The sequence below is a fragment of the Nothobranchius furzeri genome, chromosome 1 (genome assembly GCF_043380555.1).
Source record: "Nothobranchius furzeri strain GRZ-AD chromosome 1, NfurGRZ-RIMD1, whole genome shotgun sequence".
Taxonomy (NCBI): Eukaryota; Metazoa; Chordata; class Actinopteri; order Cyprinodontiformes; family Nothobranchiidae; genus Nothobranchius; species Nothobranchius furzeri.
The window spans coordinates 78,994,748-79,014,073 of record NC_091741.1 but is presented as its reverse complement, the minus strand read 5'-3'; the positions used below and the strand labels follow the sequence as shown (position 1 = coordinate 79,014,073).

The 19,326-nt window shown below is 40.7% G+C and overlaps 1 protein-coding gene across 3 annotated transcripts in view; it reads right to left on the bottom strand.

Annotated features, from left to right (window-relative positions):
- Positions 1-763: 763 nt before the first annotated feature.
- LOC107379536 (C-terminal-binding protein 1) overlaps positions 764-19,326 on the bottom strand; it is a 27,092-nt gene continuing 8,529 nt past the window's right edge. The window contains exons 1-12 of one of the 3 annotated variants that reach the window (XM_054739268.2): positions 18,534-18,739; positions 10,054-10,208; positions 9,082-9,226; positions 7,605-7,708; positions 7,103-7,205; positions 6,538-6,662; positions 5,600-5,689; positions 4,444-4,574; positions 4,036-4,163; positions 3,592-3,706; positions 1,844-1,894; positions 956-1,185 (exon numbers count right to left, since the gene is read on the bottom strand). In XM_054739268.2, coding sequence (XP_054595243.1) covers positions 1,849-1,894; positions 3,592-3,706; positions 4,036-4,163; positions 4,444-4,574; positions 5,600-5,689; positions 6,538-6,662; positions 7,103-7,205; positions 7,605-7,708; positions 9,082-9,226; positions 10,054-10,208; positions 18,534-18,573 — 1,182 coding nt within the window. In that variant the 5' untranslated portion in view covers positions 18,574-18,739 and the 3' untranslated portion in view covers positions 956-1,185; positions 1,844-1,848. Of the gene's footprint in view, positions 1,186-1,843; positions 1,895-3,591; positions 3,707-4,035; positions 4,164-4,443; positions 4,575-5,599; positions 5,690-6,537; positions 6,663-7,102; positions 7,206-7,604; positions 7,709-9,081; positions 9,227-10,053; positions 10,209-18,533; positions 18,740-19,326 lie in introns of those variants that run through there. The other 2 variants (XM_054739267.2, XM_015950330.3) reach the window with 2 other exon arrangements.

The window sequence follows — 19,326 nt, the reverse complement described above, 5'->3', positions numbered from 1 at the left end:
GGCTGCTACAAACTATCAGCATGCCACCTTACCAATAAATTAAATCTGCCACAAGAAATCAAGACATCCCAAGCAAGCATACCATTTTCCCACTTCTCTACAGCCTTTTATCCCTTCAGTTTGGGTCAAACATTTACACAAGTTTCAAGAGCAAGAGCATGCTCCGTAAACAAAACTGACAAAACACAAACATTAGATCAACTTTACCTCTAGCCAAAGTTGTAAAACCCTAATGTTGAAAGGTTAAAAAAGGCAAGCAGGTAGAAAAACAAAAGCACTAAGTGGCATAAAAATAATTCAACAAAACTCAACCAATGTTTAAAACAATGCTCTACCAACTGCAGAAACTTAATTTCCTGAGACGGTGTGCAAAAAGCTGCCTCTTTTGGGGACTTTGCTAAATTTGGGCAAATTAAAAACAGAAGTTGACATTGTATTCTCAAACCAGTTTGGCTACATGTAGAGACCTCTTTTTTAAGACCGGTATGCAAATATCAATATCTTCTTGTTGTAAGTCTAAAAAAATGCACACAGACAGGTTACATTCATGTCACCTATTACCTTTGCTTGTACACTGAACTAAAGAAAGGACACTGAAAAAAGAGAAAAACATCAAACCCACCCCGTCTACCTTTGGACACACCACAGTCTAAGACAGTCAAATTTGCTTTTCATCTCAAATCAACAAACATATATTTTTCTACCTTTTCCAAGTATTTGAAGATTTACCTGTGATCAGTAAATCACCATGTGGTTGGGGTAAAAGACAACAGTCTAGTTTTTTAATTGCAGCAGCCATCAGTTACCCAGTCCTTTTAGTCCATTATGTATTCCTTCTTCCTCTTTGGAGTGTGTTGAAACGCAACTGGCAGAGAGTTGAAAGTCCAATCTGAACCTGTGTGATAACAACTTGTAATTCAGAAACTAATGTTGCCGTGTGGGTCTCCTCCAGCTGCCAGACAACATGAACAAGTGTGCATTTGCTTGCAAAGTGGCTACAGTTGATCGCTGGGATGCTGCTCTCTGTCACCCTCTGGTGGTTTCACTGTGTTTTGTCCAGGAGACGGTGCGTGGGGTGTGACAGCAGGCGGGAGGGTGTGTGTAATTGGCACAGCGCTTGGCAAGATGCCTTCAACTGGTGGAGGGAGGCCACCAGCTGGCAAGCCCACCACTCCAGGGGGATACCTGAAGATGTGAGAGAAGAGATAAAAAACTTAGTAAAAATAAAGCAGATAAAAAAGATGTTTCCACACTGGAGTAGATCTAGATCCACTGCTACCATATTCCAGAACTGAGGAGCATTAAGAAGAATGAGGTGTTTACTTAGAGATCTGGCCAAAGTAAATAAGGTTTGGGGCAGCTGTTGTACTGATCTTCAATCTTGATTAAAAATTCTATATATTAGTAGACAAAATCTGCATAGGTTTGCTGGGTCCCTCCCTTAAAAAAAGAGCTATAAAAGCAGACTTTCCGATGCTCAAGTAGAAATCTAAAGTTCAAGCTTCAAGTTATCTGGATTTGTAGAGTAGCTTCCTTAGAACTTGCAACACATCTACCTTTTGATGGATTCTGTGTACCTTAAATGTCAGTGCTTTTTAGTTGCATTTTAAATTAAATCTCTCCTTTTGTGGATGGATATCGGGTCCATCGTAGGTTACAAATTATGAAAGGTGAACAAATGGAATGCATTACCAGTTTTTGCTTTAAAATATACTTCATCATTTAAAGCAACCATGGTCTTACTGTGTGATTAAGCTCCCTCACATTAATCTAAGTACTACTACTACTACTACTAGCATCGGTCTCTGTGGTAACAGAGTAAGGACCTCTTCCTCCTCCTCACCTGACTTAAATCCTCTGACAACTCGTGGGCTCTTCTCTAATGTGAGATTTACTGTGAAGGAAGACAAGACACCTCAGCAGAAATTGATAATGAACACATCAAGAAACTGACAGACTCCATGGATGGAAGGCTCGTAGTGACTGACACAATAATTGTAGTAAACTAGATTTCACTACCAGGAGGGCACTGTTTGGACTGGATTTAGAAGCCGTGGACCTCTAAAGTGAAGTGTTGCTGTTATCTGTATGAATATCTGCAAATGTGCCTAAAAGGAATGCTCATTATGTAAGTTAATGCGCTTGTTATGTCTTTTTTTATCGGTGTTCAGCGTGATGCAGACACTGTTTATACATCAAGATGACAACTAGCTTATGAGCCATCTCTCATAAGCTGGTTTTCGAAGGGCACTACTCAGCCTGAAACAGCGCTGTACAGCATGGTTTGAGTCAGCTCATCTGAGTGTAGTTTTGTATGCTTGCCAGCTCTGTGACAGAAAGTGGGTGTACCCCTCATAGACACGGAGGGTTGGGGTTTACTTGTGACAAAAGTAGCATGAGGTCATCAGTAAACAGTGTAAGGTAACCTGTATGCTCCACAAAAACACAACAGCACAGTAAAGGTGGTGTTGGACATTCTGCTCAGTTTTACGGCTTTTGGTCAGACTCTGAACCAGGAAATGGTTGCAAGCAGTGAAGCAGCAGGCAAAAAAATTCCAGAGCAACCAGTCACTACGTTTACATGCAGCCAATATCCGGGTTATGATCGGGTTAAGGTCGGTATTTGGGTTTCTGAGTTGATCATAATAACCCGTTTACAAGCATAAATAGAAAGAGTTACCCCTAACTTGCATAACCCGATTTAAATGCGGACGTTGGGGTAGCGTCAGGACGTATGGACTACGTCCAGATGCAATATGCGTCATTTCCGGTTCTTCTTGTTCTGGTATCTGTGAAAACAACATGTTTCCCAGTTCGGAAGAGATAGCGACCGCGTTTGTTTGCGCTTTAGTTTCCTCGTCACTCCAAAAGTGTGGTGCTGTGCCGCGACTCGCCATGTTGCTCCCAACTTGTTGTTTACTTCCGGAGTTCTGGCGCATACAAGACGTCTCGCTACTCAAAAGACCAAGATTCCTTGCGAACAGAGCATGCGCAGAACACACGCTTTGATGGGGATATCCCGGTATGCGTTTACACGACCAAACATTCGGGTTAGAAAAGGGTTACCCCAGGTGTAGTAACCGGGTTTTTAAAAACCCGGTTATGAGCATATCTGGGTTTTTGGCGGTGTTTACATGGCCGTGCGGAACCGGGTTATTGTGAATATTCGGGTTTTTAAAGGGTTACTGGCTGCATGTAAACGCACTCAGTGACTCCGCCCCTAGCAAATCAGTAGCCACGGTTGCGATGTCGTGCCAACTCAGCCTTGCCAGGTACCTCAACAGAACGGGGACTAAACATTGGGGGAAAAATAGAGGGAAAATACCGAACTGTGCTATTGGAAACTGAGCTGCACCAGTCCGAGTTACTTTGAGTAGTGCTCATAGAAAACTACCTGTATTATGTTTGGCTGGAGCTGCCAACACAAACGTATCCTAACAAACTACATGCTGAAAAATATCACCTTTCTTTATTAGATTTGTAATATTGGTATTAATTTATCAAAGTGATGATTGAAGATTTCTTCCTCGTGGTTAAAAAGCAACAATAAGCACATTACTGTGGGTCATTCGTAGCTGTGACGGTTGTTACCGATAAGCGCCGTTCAGCTCAGGATGGACTGCAGCTGGATCGACTCCTGTCCAGTGGTTGTTGGGGGTGAGGAACTCCTTATTCACACAATTCTTCAGACTGTCTGGAATACGACCTATAAACCAACACAGAAGAGAACAAAGACCAACATTTTACCAATAAAGTTGTTTTATGAATTATTAGAATTATGTGCACTCATTAATATGTGGTACAAAGACTGCAGTTCAAAGCATGTGCAATTTACATTTTTGAGGTAAAGTCAGCAAGCTTACACAGGCAAAAGCAGAGCCAAATAAGAATAAATGTCTGTTCACCTGCCAGAAAAAAACATATCTAAAGATATCTTGTTTTTTATAGCCATGTGTTTACATTCTCATATATGTGTCATGTTTTCAGTGAACTTGTGTGTGTGTGTGTGTGTGTTTGTGGCTTCTGTTCACTAACCTGTCACAGCCCTTCGGATCTCCCTGGCTGCCTCCTCTCGCATCTCCAGTGATGCCTGCTCACTGTACCAGGCAGCATGAGGTGTGCAGATGAGATTAGGGGCATCCTTCAGTGGACCCTGACTGAAACTGGCACATGTAGAAACAGTACGGTCACTTTGAGTGAGTAATTTTACCCATCCCTCAGAAACGTTTCATTGGAACGCTGAACCTAAGAAACGGTAGGCTTTTCTTTTAAAGATAAATTCAACAAAAGATTCTATTCTCCAAATTCGACAGGCTGACAGTTTTTGTGTACATTGTCTGAAGAGGAAAATCAAAAGAAGAAGAAAGGATCTCTATTGATAAAATCAGAGACAATGGCATTTATAGTTAACAGTTCTTTCTACAAAAACATTAGATTCTTTACCTGAAAGGCTCCGTCTCATGAACATCCAGAGCAGCTCCACGTATCCTCCCCTCTTTCAGAGCTTGAGCCAGGGCCTTTTCATCCACCAGACCCCCTCGGGCTGTATTCACCAAGAATGCCCCCTGGCGCATCTTTAACACAAAATGACCAACAGGTAAAGCTGTGTACATTTTATTATTGGGGAGCTTGTTAAAGACAAAGACAGACATAAAAACTGAATTAAGACCACTAAAATTCATTGATTACAGAAACGAGTTAAACATTAGCATGGAAAATAACCATTTGATGGGAGTATAGGGTTGATTTCTCTTTCAGTTTATGTAGCTAGCACCAAGTTGGACCTTTTGCCAGTTTGAACTGAACTTTGCCTGGTTTGCTCCATGTCAACAGTTCTGTTCATAATTTTTATGGACAGAATTTCTACACATTGGTGTGTACGGACTCGAGTTTAATGGCAGGGGGTTATCATCTCTTCTTTTTGAGGAAGACAGTCTTCTTCATCGAACTTTGATCTTGAGCTCTTGCTGTGGAGGTTAGCAGCTGAGTCTAGTGGCTGGGATGAGGATCAGCACCTTCATTCTGAGCCATGGATTTTAACTGTAAATGTTTGGGGAAGAGGTATTACTTAATGTGGAGGAGCCTTTGAGTTTTGTTCATGGGTGAGCGAAGGAGGTAGCAGGAGCTCTGCACAGACCAGGGCACTGATGTGAGCTAAGGTTGGAAAATATATGAAAGTTTTCCAACATATTTTCATCAGTCCAAAAAAGGTCAAGGGGCAATGTATTTATGCAGATGACATTTAGACATGGGCCTAACATAGCCTGGTGCACCATCCTATATATGTGAAAATGTAGTCTGGCCACGACCCATTTACTGATCTCAGTCATAGGGCGAAATCTATGGTTTTCTTTCAAAACATCGCCACATGCTATTGGACAAGATAATGTACTCATCATTACGGATGTCAGTCCACAGGGCAGTCTGTCGTACATCGTTAAAGAAGACGCAAATACACCCTTTTTCTAAATAAAGACTTAAAGCAGTGGTTCTCAGGCGTGAGAGCCTGCAATTGGTTGGAAAATGTGAGAATCTGGGGTGGTACTTCTGACCTGTTGGCCAATAGCTGATGGAGCACATGGCAGCTGTGTCAGAGTACCTGTTTGATGGTGAAGTCGTTGATCAGGTGGTGGTTGTGTTCATTGAGGCTGCAGTGCAGAGAGACACAGTCTGAGTGGAAGAGCAGGTCCTAAGAAGGGAGGGACAAGGCGGTGTAAAAATCACATTGTGGCTAGTTTACAAAAACCTCTGTGTTATTTTAGTGTTGATTTCTCATTAACAGATTACAGCATTACCAACAGCAGTGGTTTAATGTGTCCACGGCCGCTAAATGTTCCTAATCTATCTGTAGTAACGCTGCAGCAGCTACCACTTGCAAAGTCACATCCATAACAAAGGTTTATGTAATTGGTTTTATACATTTGTTTTTAATTTTATTTATTTTCACTATTTGGGTTAAAATTTAGTAGTAAACATCCCTTACTTATCCCAGACCGAGCCAGCAATATACTGACAAAGCTCCATTGTTCTTGGATCAAGGTTGGATTTGGATTGTTTTTGTTCCACTGTATAAATAAGATTTAATACAAATTATTTAAAGTTGTGTCCTTTGATTGTACTTTCTAGCCATTAAACCCCAAGTGGGACATATGTAGCTGTAATTTAAATACATCAGAAACTGATTAATCCCATCTCAACGACCCATTACTCCTAATCTTATTTCGTGTTACTTTTTCCTGAGTAACTTAATCGTTTTATTTAACCTTTGGAGACTGCTTTGTTTTTAATTATTCTAAAGCCTTTGGACCATGAAGTGTAAGTTTGCTGCGACAGCTAGAGTCCTGGGAAATGTTACACCTGAGTGGTTTAGAGACATCAGAGGTCTGAAAGTTTGAAGAAAATGTTTCTGTTAGTGGTCAGGCTTGTCTTGTGTTTCATACAGGATTTGTGTGTGTGCGTGTGTGTGCGTGCGTGCGTGCGTGTGTGTGCGTGCGTGCGTGCGTGCGTGCGTGTGTGTGTGTGTGTGTGTGTTTTCACCTGTAGCGTAGTGACCCTTTGTAGTCCCAGAGATCTTTCTACACCATCAGCCAAATAAGGGTCATAGAAAATCACGTTGAAGCCAAAAGCCTTGGCTCGCAGGGCTACAGCCTGGCCCACCCGCCCTAAAAGAGCATCAATGCACACTGCTGCTTAACCACACACATCAGTACACTAGAGAATGTAGATTACACCTTTAATGCTGATCTATTTAATTTAATGTAATGATTAGTTATTTTCACTTCGTAATCACTTCTTAACTGCTGACTTTCACATATTACACAGCTCTGGTGACACAGTTTCTCATCATTAAAGGAATCCTTCCAGAATACAGAGGAGAGATTTGCATTCTGCTTGTGTTTAATCTGCTTACACTTTATTGCCAGTAACTTTTTAATAAACCATTTTAGCTAAGCTAGGGATAAAACCTAAGACAAAATTCCTTAGTAAAAATATAATCCACAGCCCAAAATTCTCACCAAGCAGTTAAGTCACTCAGTGATTACAAAGCAAAACGAACGCAGCTAATGTCGTCTCTACATGGAGTCACAGTGTTGGTACTCACCGAGCCCTATGAGTCCCAGAGTCTCTCCTCTGATCCTAGCTGCTCCTGATGCCACTTCTCGAATCTGCTCCACACTCTGAACTCTGGTGCCTTCTCGCAGAGCCTGACAGAAATGAAAATTAATGATCACTTCCAAATCTGAGCCAGACAACAGACACTGTTAAACTGGATCCAGCTACAACTCATGTCACAACTGTGCACCAGAAGCTACATCCTTTTGAGATATAGTGATCATAATTATAAGTCTGTGAAATGATTTGAGGAACAAATCATTTTACTGTACCTTCTACACTTTACATCAACGTCTTTCAAATACAGCCACATTCTAAAGAAAATGAAACGTTTCAATTTTGCTGGTTCGTCAGTTGACAGTGATTAGTATTGTGGAAACAGAATTTCGGATAACCAAATGCACGCCTGTAACTCATACATTCCGAAGTAGTTTTATTTGAATGAAATCAGTGTGAGTGTTTTTTTTAATCAACTACATAAAAATACAAACCTGGTGCAGCCAGGTGGTCCGTCGGTACAGTGTGAGGATGTGACAGAGCGTAGAGTCCGCTGTCTCCTCCACCGAAGCTGCTGGCATGTTACAAACCGCTATTCCTGTTGGACAAAAGAGCAGATCGGGGTTAGTAAGAGCGCCTGCCAGGCATTCTTGTAGATACATGGATTTTATTGAAAATTATGTTCTTGTAGTCTATTACAAAGGTGGTAAAATGGGATGTTTCTAGTGAATAGAAGGAACTTTGAGAAATGCTATCAAGATTTAGCAGTGCCATGCCATACCCTGTGGACAGCACTTGATTGGTGCCAATTTCATCCTGCAACAAGATAATTACTGATTTGAACCCTTTTGAACAGTATGGCGAAAGATGATGAAGCTTTCTTATTATCCAATACTTGAAGAGTTGAATCTTCAGATTCACACTGCAGGATTTTATTTAATTACCCTGACACACAGAACATCACCTAGGAAAGTCAGGAAGGAGCTTTGGAGGGATTGTTCCCTGAAATGACAATAGATTATGGCCTCCACAAAGACTCTCTCAGATGCAGGAAGTATGGAGTAACACCTCATCAAACATGAAATAATAACGGTAACATGAAAGAAAATATTGAAGAAGACGTTCTGAATTTCTTAAAACAATCATTTCTAACTCTGCTAAGTTTGCATGGGCACAAGTAATCGGAATGAACGCCCTATCAAGTCAAAACTTCTTCAAGTAAACATGTCAATCTGAATATTCTGATTCAATACGGCCCCATCTGAATGAAATTCCATTCTGATTGAGAGAGGTGGTTTTGTCCGATCACCATTCCGATTGACATCCATGTGCACACTCATTCGGATTCACAGAGTAAAATAAAGCCCATTGCACATGTGCGCAACTTTGGCGTGAAGTCATTCCGCCTTTGCAGACGCTCAGGACAAGTCAAAAACATGGCGCGAGGTGAATAGAAGTTATCCTGCTCTCCTCTCCTGTGGCGGAGGAGCAGTACTCTGACTCTGTAGCTTAGTTAAAGTGATCAGTAAAAACAAAAGCATACAGGTAAAAATGTAACAAAGGTTCATTACGGGGGAAAAAATCATAAGTTAATGGACCAAACTAGAGAATAAGAAAACTAAATGTGAGGGGAAAGACGAGCGGACAAGATGGTGTTTGTAAACAATTTTTTTCTGGGAAAGACAACATGCTCAACGTATTTAATCTGACTGAATGCTTGGTGTATATATACTCACAGCTTGATTGGATCATTTCAGTTAGTGCCCATGTAAACAGAGATTTAGGATTTCTGATCAACCAAGATTTTAATCAGATACGGGACATTTGGCGCATGTAAATGTAGCTAATGTCTGCATGTCCTCTTTGTTTACATTATTTCTTATTCTGACCAATTTCATTAGTATAATATCGACGTGATCTCTAACTTTTGAGTGGTAGTGTACGTATGTTTGAGTGTGTATCGTTTTGTACCGAGTTCTCCGGCAGATTTGATGTCTATGTTGTCGTAACCGCTGCCAATACGAACGATGATCCGCAGAGCTTTAAACTTCTCCAGGTCTTCTCGCATCAGAGTGATGGTGTGGTACATTAGAGCTCCTACAGCTTCGTTCAGGACCTGGACACAACACAGGAAATGATGCAGTAGTGGTGTTAAAGTGCAGAACAAAATGATTATGATCTGATCAGAGGGAATAATATCCTAGTTTATTCTTAGAGATGTTTAATCAGGGTGATCGCTTATTGTCTTAACATACAGTCAGGTATATTAGCGGATAGGATCAGGATTTGGTTTTCATGTATAGTAGGACTGTGTCCCTCTGTGAAGCAGTTTAGCTCCTATGTTTAATTGGTTCCCAGTTAATTGTGTGTCCTTATTCTAGCATTGCCAGCCCTCCATCATGTGAATGTGTGTGTGTGAGAGTGTGAAGATGAAAATGAAGTTCAATTATAGTAAAGAAGCCCTTTTAATTACTCAGTGAGGTGGCTGCTTTTAGGAGGGACAGAGCAACAGATAGTGGGTGAGCCATCTGTTTCTCCCACACTGTGGCCTACTGAGCGCGCTCACAGAGAGACTGTGCCTGGCAGACACCCAGAACAAGACGTAACCCTCCCAGACACACAAACCCATTTACAGTCCGTATTAGCGGTGTCTGGATCTGAGCATGACCCACATTTTAACTTTCCTCTTTGGGTTTCTTTTTGTTTCAGTTCTAGTTTCCTTTTGTGTACAAATGCAATTTAAGCTTTTCACTCTGAGGTTTTTGCTGGATGTTAACACTGCATTTAGACAGTTCCCGTTTGAATGGTATTTTGCAAAAATATAAAAATAAAAACCCACACACACACACACACATATATATATACATATATGTTTTGGCATTCTTTACTATTAATGCTTCCACTTTATGTTGACAAACAGAAGTTGCTATTTGTGTGTTTTACCTTCTCGTGGATCTCCTGTGTGGACTGAGCATCACAGAAAGCCACAGTTGCTACATCTTTCAGGATGGGCATCTCCACCGTGCAGTCACGCCCGTCCAATAGCGCCACCAAGGGGCGCGGGTGCATGGGCCCATTCATAATGGGTGGTCTAATGCCTAACAGTGAAAGAAAGGAAAGAATAGGTCAAATGAACTGAGTAAAAAGGGTTTAAAAAAAGAGAAGCGTGACATTTTTATTTTGTTGGATTGGTACCGTCTCTAGCTCAGTCTCTTTAGAGGCTGAATACTTGATGACATTAGTGAGATCTTTACTCAAACACGTACAGAACTTTTATTATATATCACATTTTAACCAGTTACACATTTTGGGTTAAAATTATCTATTGAAGCATCACATTAGAAACAGCCAGTCTCTGAAACTCTAATCTGTATTTTACTTAACAGGAGCCTGCTCCAATCTGCTCTTCAGATTTAGCCATTACCCTGAGACTGCTGCCAGCCTCTGCAGAAAGATAAGTGCATTTAAGAGGACATGTGCTAGATGACCCCACTAGTGGGTCTTTGTTCGGGTTTAAGGAGAATAATGAGCCATGGGATTTGCATTAATTAGTTTTTGTTAAATATTCAGTCTTCCTGTGGTTTTTCCCTCTCCGCATTACTGAAGGATTATTCATTTGATATCGCCCAACCTAACTTTGAACCAAGGTGTCTGAAGGACAAACCTATGTTCAGCTGAAGGCTGTAGTCATTTGTGTGACTGCGATTCTTTATTTATGGTGAGTTTTGACACGTCTGGTGCTGCTTTTGAGAACCTAAAGCAAAATGGTTGTTAATAATAAAAATAATGATATTCATGAGACATTTTGGCATCTCCAATCCCATAAATCAGATTACAACTCTTCCCTTAGCAGAGTGCATCTTATAAGTCTTAATTGTAAAAGCTATTGTTCATTAATTTGCTTTATTAAAAGACTGAATTTTTTATTTTGCTTTTATTTTTTTTGCTTTATTTTCGTTTTTTCAGCATTACAATTTTGGTTACATCATTTTTTAGCTTAAATGAACTATTCTCTGTTTTCTCTGCAGGTAACAGGAAAACATACAAGTAAACTCATATTTGTCTGTAAATTTATATTTTTTCTCCTTCTATGTTGATTTCTTAAAAACTTCATGCTGAAAATGTAAATATGTTGTTGAACGTTTAATTTCTCAAGAGGGAGAACTGTAATAGTACATTCAAATATTTGGAAACTACACAAAAGTAAAGTATTGTCAACTATTCCCAGAAGGGAAATAGACTTCATGGGAATAGGAAGGGTTTCTGTACAGTATTGATATAAGCAAACAGTAATAACTGTATTTCTTTTAGAATTTGGTGAATTCAGACAAAAGGAGAATGCCCATATTTGCTACATGCCTGTATAGATTGTTTCAGACATACATGGCCATAAATGATTTTGTGTTAATCAACATGAGTGCTAGAGCTATTTAGAAACATCTATGTTGATTTTTTTTTTTGTGTGTGTCTTTTTAACTACTTAAGATCAAAACTTTTATTAAAATTTTACACACAGCATGCTGACAAACACATGATTTCATTCATTTATTGAAACATCTCACAAAACATGAGAAATTGTTAATTGTCTAACAGTGCATGCCTCCCTCTAGGCACCACAGTAGCAGCCCAGAGCGAGAGAGGTTGGCTTTAGCAAAGTCCATCAGCCAGTGTCTGCATTGTCTTCTTATCCAAGCTGTCAAATTACGCCGTGAAATCCGATCTGATGAGGTAACCCTGATGCGTGGTAAAGCCAATAAGGTGAAACCTTAAGTCCCCCTTTCACAGTGCTTTATGTGGACTGGTAAAACATTAGCTTCACCTAATAGGATTTGTCTGGAGGCAGTTGCACTTTCACATCAATACCAAATCTATGATGCATATAGCTCAGAAATTGTAAATCAGCAGAAATAACTGACTTCTCCATGCCTGAACGGAGGGCTGCACTGTTCTCTTTCCTTCCCTTACAACAGGCGACCAATCGTTTACAAGATTCCATTTACGCTGAAACACTCGGTGTGTTTCCAAACTGCTGTGTTCTAATTAAACAGACAGGATTTTCACTCATAATGTACTCCTCGCCTCTCTTCTCGTCACTTGTGCAGCAATGTGGTGCTTATGGAAAGGAACCCAGATTCCAGACATTTCTGCTGCTCACACTTGGTCAGACTGAGGGAGGAAATAACTCTCATTCCAGCACTGTGCATGACCTTGGGAGGACCAGCTCTACTGACTTCTGAGTCGTACTTTAATAAACCAGTGTTCTGTTCACACACTCTGTCACCACACACACACACACACACACACACACACACACACACACACACATACACAAAGACTATTACACTGCACTGGAAATATTAACTGCACTCCTTAAATTCTCAAACTGAACAAAAATGACTATTATATCTTAGCTTCTTATTAATTGCATCTGCCTGCCTCGCTGTCACGTTAAGTACTCGTTAAGTTCTTCATAATATTAAATAATTGCCCAGGCTTTTCTCTCAGTCCCTAAACCATTTTCCATCCATTTCAATGTCTCCTATTATTTTAATAATCTGCAGCTCCCACCACCCCCTGTAGTCTGGGGCTGGTGTAACTGCTGGGAGCTTTCACAGTGCAAACAGGCCTCTTGACAGCCAACTGGGGCCACAGTGTCTGCTCTGCTTTCCAGACAGATCTGGAGCCCTTACTATGAATTTTATACATTTGGAGGAAGTTCAGCACCTTGGAGGTAGAGGTCTGCAGCCTGCGAGTGAAGAACAAGTTCATGCTGAAGAGAAGGGACTTTTGTGACATTCAGGATGCATGTTGGATTTTAAAATCTGCTAACCAAGTCAGAACTAATTTGATTCTGTCATTGAGAGTCATGTAAAACAAATGATGAAACTTTTCTGCTGCATGAGAGCCAATGAGACCTTGTTTGAATCCAGCTGTCATACATCAGTTCATAAAACATCTGGGTTTTTGTCCTTAAGGAGATCATATTTTAAGGCTTTCAGCTAACAAAGAAATCTAGGAAAACCGGCCATTTATGTTGCCTTTTAAACTAGAAGTCCACCATCTTTGGCTGGAAGGATAAAGGAAAGAAAACAAGCGTCGTGGTCCTGATTTGACCACAGCAAATGTATGTTGTTACACACGCTTCAAATTCCTGCTATGAAGTTTTAAGCCTGCCTTTCACATTTTAGACAAAAGGGAGGTGTGGCTTGTTTATCAAGGAAATCAGTGATTAACACGGTATTACAAGTTAATTCTTTTCAACACCTCAAAAACAGTTTGTACTGGTATTTCCCATACTCTGACCTAGAGCTGGGCAATAAATCGAAAATTTATTGTTATCGAAATGTCTCACTCTTATGGAGATAAGTTTCCCCATGTCAATAAATTTGATAATAAAAAAAGACAAGATGTGTTTAGGTTGGTAAAGTTCATGTCCCTTTAAAGGGGCATTATGGAAGTTTGACAGCCAAAACATGCATAGAAATAATAAATTTCTTCTTCATACATTCTCCTGCAATGCCCTGGTCCTGTAGAATGAGCCCTGGCATTTTTACTGTGATTGCCTGTTTTTCTGTAAAATCACAGAAAAAGAGAGCTGCTCGGGTCGAGCAGGCTGCTTCATGCACGTTCACGCTCAGGCATAGCCCGTAGCATTTGCTATCAGTAGCTTTAGCAGCAGAGAGCGTGGCAGTGCCAACTCAGCGACTTTGTCACTGTTCCTCACACCTAGTGATGAACCTAGCTACATTTCTGACTACCCTTAGCTACTTTCTTCTAGATATTTCCTGCAAATTAGCAATAAAATAGCCATTTTCGCTCCGAACCGTTCTTTGAACGTTGTTTCAGCAGTCATCAAGGATATAAATGTTACAGATATGAGAGACATTACTGGCGCTTTAGCTCACCTAATCAAACGTCGGACTCTTGTGCAGAAGATCCGGGTTCGATTCTTGATGTACACGTAATTTATGTAGAGTGTATTTTTTACATTAATGGTATAATTTTTTACAGTAAGATGCCCAAATTTTTATTTGAGACTTGCCGAACGGCATTGAATTCACAGATAAAAAAGATGTGGGTTCAACTTTAATTTTGGAACAATTTTTCAAGCAAGGGAAGGGAATGATCTGAGCAAGCAGGGGACCGACCCATCTTAAACCTTTGCCGGCTGTGCTGAAGAGAAAGGTACAGAACCAAATTATTTAATTAATTAGCTGCGCGTTCTCCTGTCCTCTGTCCTCCGGGCCACACACACACACGGAGCTGACTGTCTTGGCTGTATTTTCGTTAAGGAGCCTGCTATTGAAGCTGCCGTTACGCTTTTGGCCTGAGGGGGCAATCGCAAGCATAAAAATTCAAAACTCCGTAAAGTCCCTTTAAGAAGCTGTACCACCTTGAGTCACGTAAAAATGTGACTCAACATAATACATGTGACAGCCTCATCTAGTGGACAATTGTCCACTTATCGTTATTAAGGTGAAATACTCAATATATCGTGGTATTGATTTTAGGCCGTATTGCCCAGCCCTACTCTGACCATATTTCCAGAATCTAAATTAGAGTTTGTGTGTAGATGTCATAAATGACTACAACCGAGGGGCTAAGGAACCACCAACGTCCAAGACAGAATGCTGAAGACAGAATTGTTTGCTTGGAATTTAAAAAATAATAATTTCAAAACATCCTTTTTGTTGAGGACAGTCTCAACAAAAATAAGATATTCAAATCTAATACAGGTTTTCCTCAATTCTCTTTTCTTCATTATTCTCTTTTCTACACATTTAGTCCAAAAGCACATGAAATAAGTGCTAAGTAGCAGTATGTATGAATGTTGGAGGAAATACTACATGACTCATCTCCCTTTTACAACTAGCACATTGACTTTCAAAACACATTTAAACCTTCTGTTGCAGTCTAACTGCACAAGAGGCAGATATTTTTAGGTTATTCCTTTTTCATTGTGAAGCAGGGAAATCAAGTCAAACTGCTTTAGTTAAACAATCTTTTCAGTCCTTTTCTAACCCAACAGCAGATGACACTTTTCAGCTGCAGTGTTTGAGTTCTCCACCGTCAAAGGCAGAGAAGAAAAGCAGTCCTGACTCCTGTGATCAGTCTGTCGCCGTACAAACTGGCAATCAAGCCACTGCAGGCCTGAGTGATAGTGTTAGCGGCTCTTGTGGCGTGCAGTGACACGGTGTGGTTTGAAAGGCCCCCTTATCCTCGTCTTTCATCCCTCTGTGTTGATATCACCGTCCTTTCATCTATTGTTCCCACTTTTTCCTCATCTCCATCAATCATTTCAGTTTGTGTTCCCATGGCTTTTACTGGCTGCTTTCTTCTTCGATGCTGCCAGTTTCTCTCAAATTGCAAAGAAAAACATCATATCGTGATTTTACTTACTCTGTCTTTAATGGTTTAATGTTTTTTATTTCTCCCTTTGGCTCAGATGCCAGAGCTCGACCCCTAGCCCTTCCCACCCTAATACACTGGAATACAGGTGTCTAGTATAATCAGCACCAGGTCATGGCGGCTGACATGGCCACTACGCTGCCATTTTTGTTGCATACAAGTGCTTACATGATCCCCATGCAGGTCTCTCACACCCATACTCCTGTACACACAGGCACACATAAAAGATCTGAATTTGCAACTCGTGTCGAAAAGGTTCTTCAGGTTTCTCAGCTTTTTGTTCCCATTACAGAAAACACCAGCGGCAAAACAGATGCATACTTTTCATTTACAGTTACTAAAGAAATGGTAAACATTTACTTAAGCTTATTGATCCACTGCATTAGACACAAAAATACAGAATGCTATTTTTAATTGTAACATAAGCAACCACCGACCAGTAGGAGTTAATTTTACAACTTAAGCAGTGTTTTGCTTTTAAACAATCCTTACAGCAAATATTACATTTTAATACAGGCTTTAAATCCATTATAATTGCCTCCTTGTTCTGCTGGATTAACTCTTATTATGCTGAAAGAAAGACACAATTAATTTGATGCTTGTATTGAGCCGGAGTCCCTTTAAACACTCAGGAGTAACTGGGCCCTCCTAAATGATTATTAAAGCTGTGAATTTATTACATTTTGATTCTTGGCTTTTCAAACGGCCAGCTACGACTGTCCTTTGCTTGAAGACGAAAAGCTAATTGTTTTTACTCACGCAGTATATCCCTGAACATGTCTTGAGACTTTCTGAACAGATTAGCGATTTTCCAGCCAGCTCTGTTGTAGTATCTCACACAGATTGCTGATTGAGATATTGTGTGTGAATGTAGCAAATATGCCAGGGCATGTACTGCAAGAGAGAGCGCACGCTCGTACAATGCTTTCATTCTAAGTAAAAATACATGTACAGAAAACATCTAATAAAGAGTTTTATTTTCTTATAATGCTGTAAACAAGACAGAAAGGTAGTTTCTGCGTCCTCTGAACTACCCAGATGCACAACATTTTAGAGGAGATGCAGCCTGAGCTGCTGACTTGTTTTCTAGAAAATCATGTTTATGTGTGAAAATGACTTTTGTAAAGACCACAGATATGCCAATAATATAACAGCTGGCAGCATTTCTATACAATCATATCATTTACAACTTTAGATTATATTTATGATTTAGACATTGTTAACAAAGAGGTGACTCAAGTAATCAGTGTTTTGTATCGAAATCCCAGACAGAAATTACAGCCTGCTAACTTGCTAATGCCTGTGGATGTAACTTTGTAAGCCTGCGTAACGACGTGTTATTTATCCACCTGCCTAGACTCAAGTGGTTCAAGCTAATTCAGTCACATATAATGGTATCTCTAAATAACCTAATTTATCGTTACATATTTCTAATTTTAATGAGATACAGTACATCCAGTCTAGTGGTGAGAAGATCTTTCTTTGTTGCTCGTAAGTTATACTTCTCTAAACTGCAGTACAGAATAAGGAGACATTTTCTCACAGTTGTGCACATTTTAAACATTTTTTGTTGTTTTGTGTGTGTGGGGGGTGTGCACAATGATCAGTCTAACACCCTCACCGGTTCAACAAAACCGCCCCTAACAACATGTCACCACAGGAATTAGCTTTGTGTCATGACGGTAGTGTTGACATAGATCCTTCAAGAGGAAATATCTGTCAGTAATCAGGCACAACGTGTTTTACATTCTGCTTTGATTTAGTCAAAATCTCAAACAGCTCTTCACACAAATAACCTTATTAATATGTCATCATGTAAATCTGATTTTACTGTAATGAGAACCCGACCAGCATCTGCCATCATTACTGATCTAGACCTACAGTATATAACCAGATCAAATGCAGTTCAACACACGGATCACAGGACCCCTGCCTTCTATCAATCCGTCAACCCGCCAGCAGGAACGACTAGCTGATTTGTCTCCTACAGGTTCAGCGGTCGCCACCTCATTCTGGTGATAAGATCAGTGACACTATCATCAGCTTACAGAGTTTTATACACCTTCCATATTTATAAATCACAGTGACCTTGGCCATGTAAGTGGTGAGAGTTTTATCTCCAAAGCGAGAGAAGAAAAATATGAAGTGAGCAACTCTTATCTTTGATGCCATCAAGAGGTAGAGCCTGCTGATGACATCACACATGACAATATTCACAAATCCATGTGATCACAAGTAAATGACTGGGTGGATGTCATTTATTCTCTCACCCTCCTCCACCCCGACTCCCACCTCCACTGCTTTCTTCCTCCCACCAGCCCTACCTTGATCCTGTTTTCTAGAACGGTCTTTTCCAGCCACCAGCACAAGGTGCATTTATCACTTCTGTCTAAGCACGCCTCTGAGTGGGTGCATTTGTACTTGAATATGTGTGTCACTCGAGTTCCCTTTATGTGTGCATCTGTGTAGTGTGTGTGTGTGTGTGTGTGTGTGTGTGTGTGTGTGTGTGTGTGTGTGTGTGTGTGTGTGTGTGTGTGTGTGTGTGTGTGTACTTTAGGGAACCACTATTCATAAAAGAAGCACAATAAAAGGGGAATATGTGTCATGTCCTTGCTAGCCCTCAGAGAGAGAGTGAGATCTATTTCTGTCGCCACGAATGGAGGTGCTCAAGCAGCCTTCAATAACGGAGATTTTCCATTCACACGCACACACACACACACACACACACACACACACACACACACACACACACACACACACACATACACACACACTGAACCTCAGTGAAAAGGCCAACCATTTTCATGTGCCAAAAGACTGAGCGATAAAACAGATAATAGTGTGAGAAAGAATTAAGTAGCGGAGGAGGAGACAGTAAAAGGGAGGAAGAGAGAAGGGGGAGGGAAGAATGAATGTAAAATAATGTACACTTAAACAAATATTGGTGCAGGCACACACTCTTACACACACACACACACACACACGCAGATAAAAGCAGAGAGCTAGCTGTTTACCTAGAGGCATGCCTTTGTTGAGGAGATGTGAGCTTCCCATGGTGTGTTCCCCAGCCAGCCAGCACACTACACCAACCTACAGTCTTCACACAGCAGACATGAACAGGAATCCAGTCAGCATATGGCGGCTGTGGCCAGCTACCTCTCTTCCCTTAGTCCTTCTCCCAGCCCCTCAGTGACAAGCATACACATGTGCTCCCCCTTTTTCTCTCACTCCCCTCCCTTCCGCCCCCTTCGCTTGCCTTCTCTCTATCTGCCTTTACCCCTCCCTTGCTCCTTCCCTCTCTAGCTACTTCCCTCCCCTTCCTTTCTCACTTTCTATTACAGAAAATCTCTCTGTCTTTCTGTTTCTATCTCTGTCGTGAAAAAGACTAAACAATGCACTTAAGAGGTGCTGCTTTCATGGGAACAGGAGCGCAAGAGAGACTAAAGAGGTGGTGGGGGAGAGGTGTGTGTGTGTGTGTGTGTGTGTGCGTGCGTGCGTGCGTGCGTGCGAGAGAGAGAGAGAGAGAGAGAGAGAGAGAGAGAGAGAGAGAGAGAGAGAGAGAAGGAATGGGGGGAGGAGCTATGTTGGCCAAAATTCATCTTTTGTTTCCTGAAAGACGACAGGAAGAAAAAAAACTAGTTATGCAACTGCAAGATTGAGGAAGAAGAAAAACGGGTTCTTCTGATATCAGAAAAGTTATTGTAAAGGTCTCAAAACTTCATGTAACATTGTAGAACAAAGAGGAACCAGAGCTTCAGTTTGTGTTTTTAATAAATTAGGCTAGATACGATTAAATGTAGATTCATT